Source organism: Saccopteryx bilineata, chromosome 11 (genome assembly GCF_036850765.1).
Source record: "Saccopteryx bilineata isolate mSacBil1 chromosome 11, mSacBil1_pri_phased_curated, whole genome shotgun sequence".
NCBI classification, from domain to species: domain Eukaryota; kingdom Metazoa; phylum Chordata; class Mammalia; order Chiroptera; family Emballonuridae; genus Saccopteryx; species Saccopteryx bilineata.
The window spans coordinates 35,726,942-35,741,201 of record NC_089500.1 but is presented as its reverse complement, the minus strand read 5'-3'; the positions used below and the strand labels follow the sequence as shown (position 1 = coordinate 35,741,201).

Below are 14,260 nucleotides of genomic sequence, written 5' to 3'. Positions count from 1 at the left end.
GTTTGAAAGTTACATGTCAATCTCTTCTATTCCCTTTCATAAGCACTCAGACTCTTAAGTTTCAACAGGCTCTCAAGTTGCTCTAGTCCATCTCTTTCAAGAACAGGATACGGTGCAGAAAACTCTAATGGCACAAAATGTAGCACTTAAGGGTTCGTTATGGATTACAGGTAAAAAGAGTAAAATGTTTTTTATAAACTTGTCAATTTATTTTTAATTTTTAAAACCAAAGAGTGAGGAACTTAGTTTGTCATCTTAGTTCCACACAACGCACAGGATCTGATCAACCACAGAGTTTCTGTGGGGATTTCTCCATTATTGAACTCAAATATAATTATAGCTGTAAATACACAACATGGTTTTACCAAGACTTGTAGGTAATTATTTTGATTTCCACAATGGAAGGGGATTCTCTCCTTCAGAGGACTGGCCACAGCATAATAGGGAACATACACTTGAATCCTATATCTAAGTTAATAAAGAAAGTAGATTAATCACAATTATTCAATCTCAGAAACAGAGGTGATAATTAATTATGAATATCAACTGAAGAGAAACAGAAAGGAAGTTTAAAAAGCGTTAACACACACAAAACCTGGAGATTATTTTTATAAATATCCTACAGAAAACCAAGAAAAAGGATATAATTTTCATTATAGGAGCTTTGCAAAACAACTCTACCAAAAAATTGAACAAAAGGCCCATAAAATTTATGAAAGAAATATAATAAATGACTGATGATATTCTACTAGTCCCCAAAGAAATACAAATTCAAAAAAGTGCCAATTTTTAGAATGTCTAAATTAACAAAGACCAAAAAAATCTCTATGATACTCAATGATGTACTAAGTGAGCTTACTCATTCACTGGTAATGGTACAAACTTTCCGGTATACAAGTCAGCAATGCATATCAACAATCTAAAAATAATAAATTTTGAAGAATAATCTTATTTCCAAGAACCCAAAATAATGAAATGATGTAAAACTGACAAATTTAGGAACCAAGATATCCTCAAAAACATGACATTCCAAACAACCAACTGTCTAACAACTGGAAAATAATAAATAACTGTATTGGTAATGAGACAATTCAACTCATTCATGACAATTTTATTTTCAAAAATATTAATATTGAAAGAAAATGTTCATGAGCTAATGTAAAATTTAAAAAAGTTTTTATATATAGCTTGGTACCACTTTTAGATATAGTCTCTATATACCATGCATGTATAACAAGAAAATGTTAATAATGGTTATATAACAAGTTATATAAAAGTAGGCAAGCCAAAAAACAATGTGAGGGTGTCTTATAACAATAATTCCTACAAGTACACAGCTTTTTATGGCTTACTTATAAAGTACTTCCACCTCTAATAAAGGGCCTCTCAAACTGAACCACTTCAAGGTTTTAGCTCATGCTTGGGGGTGAAGAGAGGAAAGGAAGTTGGGCAAGAGGTTCATAGTATCTTGGCTGAGGAAGAACCGGAACAGATAGATATCAAGGAATTAGGGCCCAATGATGGCAATTTAATTTTGAATAGGAAAAAAAAAAAATGAAGGTACCAAAGCATATATCTGAGGGGCAGAGGCTACTAGGTGGCTCTGAATAGCCAATGCTCTTCTCTCCTGCAATAAGAGCCCCTGGGCATTGTGCCCAGTTAAAAGACAAAAGATAAAATACCTGCTAAAAGAATCCTACCTTCCTGATCATGTAGAAGTGTGTCATTCCTGACCAATGTGATGTAAGCAATGTGCAGTGTAGAACCAATGGTAAGACAAATCCTTTTGCCTGTTCTGCTGCCTGGAATGCAGATGTGAAGGCTAGAGCTCCAGCAGCCACTGAGGACCATGAAGAGAAAACTACCTGCTGAGGATGACAGAGCAAAGACATGAGCAGTCTGGGCCCTTGATTCTGTGGCTCTGCCATACCAGTCCCAGACTGGGTACTTTCACACTCCTTTTAGAAGAAAAAGGAAGAAATCTCTCCAGGTTGTATATAAAAGCCACTATTTTCTGTTTGTCTGGTTATTCACAACTGAGATTAACCTTAAGTGATATACTTGGCCATAATGAGCTTGTGAAAAATTTGTCTGATCCTCTCTACTCTCACTGGCTCCCTTCCTCTTAACTGAGCAAAGATGGAACAAAAATTAACAGAAAAAAATAATAATAACAGCAGTATATTTGTATAAAGCTTTATGGTATTTATTTTAAGTAGGTAATCTTATCTTTCTATAGCTCTTTCTCTTTACACATCACTAATTAAACTGTTTTCAACTTGGGTCTGATGCTTGAATAATTTTGTGGGTCGGTGATCCAAGGTAAAAACAGCTCTTGCATTATTTTAAATGTTAACCTGAAACAGTGAAATGGAAGATCTTGGTGCATTAGCTGCTGAGGACCAGAAATGACAGTGGAATAGATGTTAGTTCTTTGCTCCAACCATCCCTTGTTTGCCCAGTGCTGCTAGAGGAAGAGAGGCGATTCAAAGTAAACGTCAATTATGGAATACAGCCTCTGCACACGTGGATGTGCTGGAGTTGTTCAAGTGGGATTCCTTAGGAATTTCTTTTCTTTCTTTTTTTTTTTTTTTGTATTTTTCTGAAGCTGGAAACGGGGAGAGACAGTCAGACAGACTCCTGCATGCGCCCGACCGGGATCCACCCGGCACGCCCACCAGGGGCGACGCTCTGCCCACCAGGGGCGACACTCTGCCCACCAGGGGGCGATGCTCTGCCCCGACCAGAGCCACTCTAGCGCCTGGGGCAGAGGCCAAGGAGCCATCCCCAGCGCCCGGGCCATCTTTGCTCCAATGGAGCCTCGACTGCGGGAGGGGAAGAGAGTGACAGAGAGGAAGGAGGGGCGGGGGTGGAGAAGCAAATGGGCGCTTCTCCTATGTGCCCTGGCCGGGAATCAAACCCGGGTCCCCCGCACGCCAGACCGAAGCTCTACCGCTGAGCCAACCGGCCAGGGCCCCTTAGGAATTTCATCAACCCTTTTTTTGAATGGATGACCGACTCTGTTATAACCAGTGCTTCCTAACTACCTACAAAGTAACAAATATATTTAAAAATAGAAAAGTAAACATTTACCCTTTTTGTGTTACCTTTGATTTTTGAATCTAGTTCCCTGCTAGAAAGAAGAAACTGTCAATCTGAACTAATTATCAAGAGCAAATTTTCATGTCTAACATCTTAAAGTCTGGTATTGAGAAAACTGTCTTTTTTTTTTTAATATGACCAAGGAAATTTTTCTCTACTGAGTGGAGAAAAACGTATATAATAACTCATTTTAAATCATCACAAGAATACATACATAAGCACTACTCACAGATGACTACATTTCCTTCTAAGCTATAACCAGGCCTAATCATAACTTACTGCAGATGTTAAATATTAACCTGAATAACACATATCTTCATCACTAGAAGCCTTCACATTGCATTTTAAATTCAATAACTGGTTATAGGTATTTATTAAACAACCATTAAGCCATGAAAGCCCAAGTAAATTTGAATAACTCCAAACTAGGTTTAAAAATTAGCAGAGTCAATTAAAATGACTTGCCCTATAATTATAAGCAATTCATCCACAGATCTGGAACAGGGCTCGGAAACATTGTTTTGTCCTTCTTTTCCTGCTACGCAATACTTCTGCAATGGCATAAAAGGAAACTAACTCAATGTCTGGGATTAAGACACTAAGGTTCCAAGTCAATCTTGGGGCTATTATAGGAAGATGACAACTGTACCGAATTAGCAGTTGTAGTTTTGTAACATTGTTTAAACCAAGAGGCTTGCTTTGCTTAGAAGTAAAACCCCTGGTACCCTGAAAAGACAATGGTTAGTTAAATGGTTAGCTATCTAATCAGGCTTTCTTTATTAATAGTAAGAGTTGACTAGTTCCAAAGATTTATGACATTCTAGTCCATATAAGGTTAAAAATTCAACAACATAGCTACACGCCATATGTAAAGGTGGCATCTTAATTTTAGAATGCAAGAACCAGCAAGAAAGCAAAAAAAAAAAAATCCAAAAATAAGTTGTGATTTATAGAAATAATTTATTTAAAATATTGATAACTAATAACCCTAAGAATCATTATTTCATCATGATGGTCCATAAGTTTCTATTTTTCCTACTGCTAATTTTAGGACTTACCATCTATCTAGCTCCAATTCATATATTTAAATGTATAATGTTTATCTCAATTGAAACAAAAGTGAAATTCTATTTCAGACTTGCAGAAATCATAGATAACTTTAGTAATATATTTTGGATCTTAAAATTTTTAATACTAAAATTTTCTCATTAATAATCAAATGCCTATCACATGCTTCCCACATACTAATATATTTTAGTGGGTATTTTATATTTTGTCAAGTATGACAAAATGATACATAAACCAGCAATGGAAGTTATTTTTCAAGTAGCATAGAATAGCTGGTGTTTTAAGATTGATAGCCTTCCTGAAGATGAAGAGTTTATGAGTTTTCCTAGAACTGCAGCTCAGTAAGTGAAAAGGCAGATACCTTAGGAATCTCTAACAAAAATAAAAGCGTTTGTAAGTTGGTCTACTAGAATTTGCTATTCAATAAGGCAGCCAAATGAGTGAGAGACTAAAATACTTTCCCTTTAAACCACGATGCAGTCTATCACAATGGTCAGACCAGTTTTCCTTTTACAGATGAATCAAAAATCTTAAGATTTCTACTGGCCATGTAGATACTCATTTAAGACTTGCAAAACAATCATCTTATTTGAAAAGCAAAAGGAACTATGTCCAATTCTTGTCTTGTAGGTCTAAATCTACTGTCCTCTACAAGGTCCTCTCCTATTTTATTATATATATATATATAATATATATATTATATATTGTATTATATTATATATATTATATTATAGAGAGAGAGAGAGAGAGAGAGAGAAATTTTAGGTATGGCCAATTGGAATAGATGATAACTAGAGGAAAGTAAAAGTATATGACATATAAAAGAACATTCAAGAAACTTTCTTCTTCATCTGCTATGTGTATAATACTATACTAGCTATTTCTTTCCTCCTAACAGTTACATAAGTAGAGGTGCTCAGAAAATCACCACCAACTCAGTAAAAGTAGCAATGAGTACATGCTAAAAAAAGATTCAAGTGTCTTGGTAGCACTGATGAGACTCACATAGGATTCTGGATTAAGTTAAAAGTTCCTTTCCTAATTTTCTGCTCTGATTTTTCCCAAGCTCAATCTTGGGTTAATTAGTGCTTAACACTTTCTTTCTGATAGACTTCACATCACTTTTTTATAACCCGTGGATTACTAGATCAGTAACCTGGATTACTCAAAAGCAGGGGTTGGGAACCTTTTTGGCTGAGAAAGCCATGAACGCCACATATTTTAAAATGCAATTCTGTGAGAGCCATACAACGACCCGTGTACATTACGCATTATCCAATAAAAATTTGATGTTGTCCCGAGGACAGCTGTGATTGGCTCCAGCCACCCGCAACCATGAACATGAGCAGTCGGAAATGAATGGATTGTAATACATGAGAATGAGAATGTTTTATATTTTTAACGTTATTATTTTTTTAATTAAAGATTTGTCTGCGAGCCAGATGCAGCCATCAAAAGAGCCACATCTGGCTCGCGAGCCATAGGTTCCTGACCTCTGCTCAAAAGGAAACTGACTAAAGTCACTACAGCATTTCCTTCAGTTTTCTTATCTGTACAAGGAAAATAAAATCTATTATCAGTGGATTTCTGTTGCTAAATGATATACTTTGAAGCCCACACCAAGCTGGCCAGGCACCTCTACTATATCATATTGTTTTGCAATACACATGTGTTTCACATACAGTTTTGCATTTAATTAGCATAGAGGTAGATATACAAGAATGGAAGCTCTACAAGGTTTTGTCTTGATTTGTTCAGTGCTGTAGTCCCAATATGTATAACAGGGCTTGACATATGTATAAGGGGCTTAATAAATATTAGCTGCTTGAATAAACAATTAGTGAACAGCTATGAGATACATGGGCAAATATATGTTTGTCCATTTCTTCTGCATGAGAAAACTACAAAGCTAAGGGATTTAGACACCTGACCAAGATCACAGGGCTATGAAGTGGCAATTCGTGTTACTGAACACAGGTTTCTGGGGTCCAAACCCAGCATCCTTTAAACTACCATCACTGTCACCTGGGACTTAGGTACCCTCTTACGATATAGAATGTCAGGGGAAATGAAGCCACACACAGAAGCATGGCACATCTTCCTGGAGCAAGATTTACACTAACTTACTTTAGGAAAAAAATCATACATACACACACACACACACACACACACACACATACGTATACATAATATCAATCATGGGGTAGATTTTGAAAATTTACATTAATTTCAAAGATAAAACATGGACCTAAAAATATTTCTGGCATTTGCAAACAGCCACTTGGAGCCTCTCTTTGATCTGAGTATCCATGTTTCTGCTCCTTCCGCCTTCCAATCATTTGAAGGGTAAAGTTAGAGACGCAGGGCAGCAGGAAGCAAGGACCAAAGACCTTCAGTCCTAACACAGCTGTGCAACTAGAAGAGGTCGGGGATCTATCTAAACAACTGCCTCTGACTACTATCATCTTTCTTCTCTCTATCGGTCCACACAGCCTTGGTCTTCCTCTTCCTTTTAGCAAACAGGGCCATGAACTCATCTTTCACTGCTCCAGATGCCCGTTCTTGGAATTGGGGTAAATGTCTGGAGAAAAGCCAACATTTCTCGAGGGTTTCACCATCACATCTGTAAGAGAATCAATTTCCAGATCCCCAACTTCCTAAGTGTCGTCTTCTCTAAAATCTGATCTGCCTGAGACATGACAGTGATGGAAGGACTCCATCCCATTGTGAATGGAAGCCATCCCTCAATACCTCCCCTTCACAATGGCCTTTCACCCACTTTACAAAAGTGATGCACTTGCATTCCCTTCCTCAGATCTTTCTAAACTGCCCAGGTGCAAAGCCCTCCGGGTGACAAACAAAGGAACCAATAAAAATGCTAATATGGAGGTGTGAAAGTCTCCAGTATCTGGGTAACAACTCCTTTTGTAAATCAGGTAATTTCCAATTCGTTGTTTAAACAACCGGAAATATTTAAACACCAAGAGTCTTAAGGTCAAAAGAAATACAAATACAAACCACTAGGTTTGAATTTATATGTATTTTGTTACAGAAAATATCACAGAGTGGTCAGTAAGGCACTTTTAAACATAAAAATACATTCTTTTGGGAATGGACTTCTGTAGCAGAAAGGGAAATGTAAATATAAACTTAAGGAGAAAAAGAAAAGGCATCAAATTTTCTTTTGTGTGTGTGTGTGACAGAGACAGAGAGGAACAGATAGACTGGAAGGGAGAGAGATGAGAAGCATCTATTCTTTGTTGAGGCACCTTAGTTTCTCAGCGATTGCTTTCTCATATGTGCCTTGATGGGGGTGGGGAGGCTACAGCAGACTGAGTGACCCCTTGCTCTAGCCAAAGACCTTGGGTTTACGCTGGTGAGCCTTGCTCAAAGCAGATGAGCCCATGCTCAAGCTGGTGACCTCGGGGTCTCAAACCTGGGTCCTTTGCATCCCAGTCCAACGCTCTATGCACTGAGCCACCGCCTGGTCAGGCGGCATCAAATTTTCAACTGATGAAGAATTTATCCATGCATTTAAAAAATGATTGCTACTAAGAATCAAATATAGATCCTGTTAGAACTTTTCACTGATGTAACACTTTAATTTAAAAAGTCAATATTTATATGCTGAAACATTACATCTTTGCAACTATTTAAATTTAGGATAAGAACTTTTAGGAATTAGCTTAAACATGTGCTTAGGGTTCAGTTTTACAGAACCTTTTAGGAGTACAAGGAGCAAAAATGTTGGGAGAAAATTGCTCTAGACCGATCAGCCTTTCCAAGATAAAATACTGAAGAGCCAGAGAATGAGTCATTTCCCACCTATGAAGTTTTGAGCATTCTTTCTACCTTCTTCTTGGTCATAAACACATTTGTCGACTGGTTCTACAGCCGACAGTCCCTAAGACTGGTGATCACTGCTGGCGGAGGTAGATCCTGGCTGATGAGATGTATCTCACTGCTTAGGAGAATCACTGGAGTGCTTTTCTTTGACTTCTCCAGAAAGATTCATTAGGCAATACCTATAAAAGCTTACTAATTTTGTATTAATATTATCACACAATGACAAGTTTCACTACTGGGGATGTAATACTGAAGGCATCTATCTGTAGGTATTTCATGAGGCACAGGTATACTGCAAAGAGTTGTGGAATTATTACTTATTACGTAGTTAAAATTCTAAGCATGGCTAATGTATTGAGGAATTATCTTGACACATCTAGTTACCCTAAGGCCTCAGACTCCACTTTTTTCCTTCTCTTCTTCCCTCCTGCTCCTTACCTCTTTTCAGCCACTCCTTTGGGAAGTAGAAAGTTGTCTACATTTGATGGATGGGGCCAGCACTTAATTCGGTGTCTACACTGTTTTAAAAATATTGACTTTCCGGTCCTCGGGCTCTCAGAGAGACAGTGGGGCTATTTAGAGCAGATGTCAGACCTACTCTACACCTACACTCCCATTTAGTCTGAGGAGGTAGTTTGAGATAAAAGTAAGGCAAGTCTTCTGAATCCAAAAACTGGCTGGAAATCCCACTCATCCATTTATGTCAATTCTCTGAATCTCAGGTTTTCAAAATCCTAAAATGTGTTGCTGAGGATTTGAGACAATATACATTAAACACCCTAGAAATGTACCTGCACACAGTAGGCATTCAGTCATCAATAGTTATGAAATTAGATGTTTAATGTTCCTTAATGATTGCTTAAAATTAGCCAATAGTTTTCTCTTGGCAAAATGTCAACCAGTGGCATGTTTTCCAATTTCTTTCTAGTCTCTTTTAAAACAAGTGATTTGGAAAATGACTACCTTTCATGCCTAACTGTAGGGTGTGTGTGTGTGTGTGTGTGTGTGTGTGTGTGTGTGTGTGTGTAAGATACCTACTGTACTAAAACTGGCAAGTGGTCAAACACAGGATGAGGACCACATGAAACTTGAGATTTGTCATGTAGCTTTTTTAATATGGCCACATGTCCTATACATGTTCTCAACATTGCTGTGAAACACATTTAAAAATAAGCATGGAATCTACGAATGACTTTTAAAGTCTATCCAAATTTAATTGAGAAGGTAACACTTTACCCTCATCAAACTAGCAAAGTTTTTTTTTATTGTTGTTTGTTTTTAAGAATATAAGGTTGTGGGAAGAGTTAGTATATATCTCACCTTTAGTCTCTAAATCACTTTGATAATGTGTATGTATCAAAGAATTAAAAAGGATTCATGTGCTTACTCAGCAATACAGAGATTTAATCTAACTCAAACTAACAGATTTATGTACAAGACTGTTAGTTGTATCACAATTTATAATAGTAAAAAGTAAAGCAGCTTGATGATCACCAGAGGGAATAGATCAAATGGGATAGCCATCCCATTGGATATTACACAGCTATTCTTTTAAAAATTAAATAAGATGGGATTGTTAAGTGACAGAAGCAAGATATAAAGCAGTATTTGGCTGTGATTCCAAATTTGAGTGTGCCACTGTGATTCTCAAGCAGTGATAAGAAATTTACAATCAAGAGCTGAAATTACACAGTGATCAAAATCCATCCCACATCTTGAAAGGATACAGTGTTAAGACTTGCTACCCACTTCCTAATTTTCAAAAGGAGTGTGGGATGAGTGCACTGCTGATTCAGATCCTTTTTATGAATGGTAGGAAAAGTGGATAATGAAGCTCAAAGTTATGTCTGTCTGATATTTTCAGTTTAATAAAGCCTTTGGGTGACTTTTAACCATACATACCAGTGCTCTCTTCCTACCTAAGAAGTTTGGGTAGAGTGTCCAGAGATGAGACAACGTCGGAAAAGATGAGGACTCACAGCTTTCCAACATACACAGTTTTACACAGTGGAAGTGGAAATGAAACACTGAACACACGAACACACACACACACCACACACAGATTCAGATCTGCAGATACATATTTAAAGCACAAAACACTCCCCTCCCCCCCACTCCTCACCCCTACTCTAAGCAGAAATACCAGAAAATACCACCTGTCCCTTCCTGGATTGATCCGCATTTCATTACTAGTTTTAAAACTCCTAGTTTATTCCCAATGCCTACCACTACCCACCACCAACCAAACAAACAAGGCTAGCAAGCATGCCCAGATTGTGTTCAGCTTTCATGAACTTTCCTCCATTTATTTTCACATCAGTACTTCAAAGGTCCAATCTAACCCCACAGATAAGGAACAGCCTGAGTATGCTTTTGGCCATTGATACATCTCATGTTACTGCACTCTTGTACTACAGAAAAGAATGAGTAACCCAGTTCCTTGTGACTTGAAATGACATCTTTCTGCTCAGTGCCCTTCTAACTTGGCCTGTGTGACCAAAGACCTATCCGCTGGCCAGCTAGCCAGGGCCCAGGTGCTCCCAGCAGCCCCAAGCAGAGCAAGCTTCTTTCTGCAAATAGTCTGAAATCATACGAGACCAAAATCAACTGAAGCTTTATTGAGAAAACACAAGAGAAGACAAAACACACTAAACTGCCACTCTGGAACTGAAAGGTGTCTGTTTGCTCGACAGTATGCACACCTATCTACTTGTTTGCAGATGTCACACTGCAGAATCAACAGCTGGGATATATTTGGTTAGTTTCTGGTGGTCAATTTCAAGAAATACCTACCAGTATTTCTTAGCTCAGGTTCTACGTATACAGGTTTGGCTGAGTTAATTGTTTCCCAGGCTGGAAATGCGCTACGCTAATAATCAACCTTAAGCATACCACCACTTTTGCTAAGAACATTTTCTACCCACAGACATAATTTACTTTCAATTCGGTTAAACATAACAGACAAGCTGTAATAAAAGGTCTCTGAGAAATGTGGTCCCTTTCATTGGTCACCCAGGAGCTTTTTCCTTAAATCTGCTGCTTCTTGGGGGGTGGGGGGGAATGAGAGCATCCAAAATACAGATGCCACCCAAAGCACAATTATTTTGTAAGAAAGTTGCCTAAGTAACTCTTCAGGGTTTCCCAGGTTAAGTAATTCTTGCAGGCGAGTGGGAGGGACAGCTCGCCTCCAAGATTACTATCTTCAGAGGTTTCCCCTATGTTGGGTTTGTTTTTTTTTTTTTTTTTCTGGCGTCCTTTTTAATTATACTGCAAGGGCTCTGATTTCCACATCTCTAAGCTCCTGCTGGGGGGAGTGGAGAGCGGTGCGCCAGCGCTGCGGCAGCAGCTCCGGCCAACTCCGGCGCTAGAGGCTGGCAGCCCACTCCCCACCGGGTCCCACCCTCCCAGGCACCCGCGCCCAAACTGCGGTCCGCGCCCGTCTGCCCTGCGCCGGCAGCCGGGCTGGGACTCACCGCTGTCCAGCCGCGCGATCTGTGGCAGCCGGTAAGTGCTGACCAGCAGGTCGAGCGGAACGGCCACCGAGCTCCACTTCACATCCTTGAGGCTGCAGCCCAGAGAGGGCGCCGGGTCCATCTTCCCCGGCTCCTCCCGCCCCGCGCTCCCGCCGGCGCCGCCGGCACCACGCGCCTCGGCGGCCGCCGCCGCTCGCGCTCGATGTCTGGGCGCGCAGAGGCGCCGGGCACTCCGGCAGCGGGCAGCCCGGGCGCAGCGGCCGGGACGGCGGGAAGGAGCGGCCCGCGCCGGGCTCGGCTCAGCTGCCGCTGCGGGGCATGGCTGCAGCGCCCCGCGTGCCCTCAAGCCCCGAGAGGACTCGCAGCAGCCCCGCGGCGGGCGGCGGCCGGGGTGGCTGCGGCGGCTCCCGCTCCGCCTCCTGCTCTGGCCCCGGGTCTGCAGCTGCGGCGGCGCCCGGCTCGCCTCCTCCTCCTCTCCCCCCTCCTTCCCTCCGCCGCGAGCGAGTGAGGAGGAGCCGCGGGTCTGAGAAGCGCCATAGCAGCGCTCCCAGCACTGACTAATCAACAAGGTGCGAGCAACGCCTGCGCAGCTCCGGGGACACCGCCTCCGCCCCCGCCTCCCCAGCGCCGCCCCTCAGCCTGCCCCTCCACTCGGCCTCCGCCTCCGGCCCCCGGCTCGGCTCGGCTCCGCGCGGAGGCGACAGCCCCCGGTCGGCCACGGCGCCTCAAGCTTTAGCTCTCGCTCCCCCGTCCGACCGCTCGAGCGCCCTGCAGCCTCGCCGAGGCCGCTGCGCGCCTGGCTCCTTCCTGGAGCCCCGGCGGAGCGGGACGAGCTCGGGAATCACTCAGTCACGGTGTCGGGCACCTTGCCCTGCTGGAGTTGCTAATAGCGGGCACAAAGGGGACCGACCTATTTTGAAAGTCTGGGAATGGCTAGCGTGGAGCACGCCTTGGCTTTTCTCACTGACCCTACAACTCTACAAACGGAGCTGAGTGTTGATCCTACCAAGTCTAGACTTTAGCTGCTAGACAGAAAGAAAAAGGCCGAAGTACGGACGAGGAGAAAGGTGATCAATGATCAGTACCCACGTAAGGGAAGGTGACAATTCTGTTTAATACCTTCATTGTATGAACAAGCTTCTGGAGACCGTGAGGGATGAAGCCACTAACCACCATAGACACACCCAGGGAAAGGGCAAACTAGAATACTGGGAGCGCACTGGGAATAGCTCTTTTCACATCCTTTCCCCACTCAATTCTCCTCCAGTCTTAATGGTTGCGATCATTTCTGTTTTCTAGGTATGCGTTCCAAAACATTAGGAAGTTTGGCAAGATTACACAACTTGTAGATGGCCATGCTGGGATTCAAACCCACAGTCTGCTTTCTATGACATCATCCTGTTTCTCTCAATATTGAACGTGGCCTACTCGATGCGGACAGAGCTCAGCATGTAAAGATGGCTGTGAGACTATTTCTTCAGGTATATCCTGACGTTTGTGGTTGCCAGGTGAAAGGGTTGCATATCAACTTTCCCTATTCTTCAACATGTATTCAGTGTTCAGTGCATTGGAAAGGCAAAATAAGCACCTGTTTTTGCCCGTCTGAGGGGACTTGAAAACATCCTGCTGCTTTTCAGTGGATTGACTTAGGTCTGTGCCAATGAATAAACCACTCCAGTTATCAACTGAAGAAAAACACAGAGCTTCTTCTACACCCACCTTTCTCGGCCAATCACTTTGAAGCATTGGCGATAATCTTGACAAAATTCCTTTGCTGAATGTGTTAACCTCTGTATCATGCACGTTAGTTTTTTGTGAAAAAGTGAAAAACAATTTAGGACATATTTTACTCAGAATCACAGGTCCATAAAGTTTTGAGATTTGCTCACCTAAAGTGAATTTTTAAAAACCATAATGAGCTAAATGCCAGATAATTTTTATTCTATAAATTATTCATCATTTCTGGAAATAAAGCTCAGACTCCGAAAACAATATAGAAAACTTTTTTTTTTTTAATGGGCAGGGTCAGGGGTTCTTCAACTAGTAAGTAGATCCTAAAACCTTACTTAGTAGATTGGTTTTTAAGAAATAACTTTCTGCTACTATTATAAAAGCTTCAGGGAATAGATTTAGTTCATCATCTAAAAGGATCAGTGACTTATGACTTAAAGATAAAAAGTAAAAGGATTAATGCAACCAACTTTTTTTCTTCGATAAAAGATTTACATTAAATTTGCTCTTACTACTGACCTTGTGTATTAAAGGGAAGAGATTTTAATGAGATACAGATTCTTATGTAAATTTCATGTTCTGGCAGAGCTCTTACTGGAAGACCTTAATTGTGAGATGGAGAGTATTGGGTTCAACTGCAAAAATCATTAGCAGAAAAGGGTAATTTTTAGTCTGGTTCAACTTCACTTCCAAACATGGTATGAGGAAGTGTGTTTCTTAAGATTGTTGAACAAATGTCAGTCATATATTTAAAAGCATAACAACCCTACAGGGGCAAAATGTATAGGATTTTGCAGTTTGTGAAGAAGTAACACTCAAAAAAAAGTTTTCTGTAAATCAAAATGTGACATATGGGTCCCTTGTTCCTACTGTGTACCTTCTTTTATTTGTATTTATTTTTTGAGAGTAGATTTATTAAAGCTGGGAACAGTGAAACAAGGAAGGGCTTAGGGCAGGGGTCCCCAAACTACAGCCCGCGGGCCACATGCAGCCCCCTGAGGCCATTTATCTGGCCCCCGCTGCACTTCCGGAAGGGGCAC

The 14,260-nt window shown here is 40.9% G+C and overlaps 1 protein-coding gene across 2 annotated transcripts in view; it reads right to left on the bottom strand.

Moving 5' to 3' along the window:
• Positions 1–11,623, bottom strand: part of GAREM1 (GRB2 associated regulator of MAPK1 subtype 1) — a 199,201-nt gene extending 187,578 nt beyond the window's left edge. For both annotated transcript variants that reach the window (XM_066246166.1, XM_066246167.1), the window contains exon 1: positions 11,490–11,623. In XM_066246166.1, the coding sequence (XP_066102263.1) occupies positions 11,490–11,610 (121 nt within the window). In that variant the 5' untranslated portion in view covers positions 11,611–11,623. The remainder of the gene's footprint in view (positions 1–11,489) is intronic.
• Positions 11,624–14,260: the final 2,637 nt, after the last annotated feature.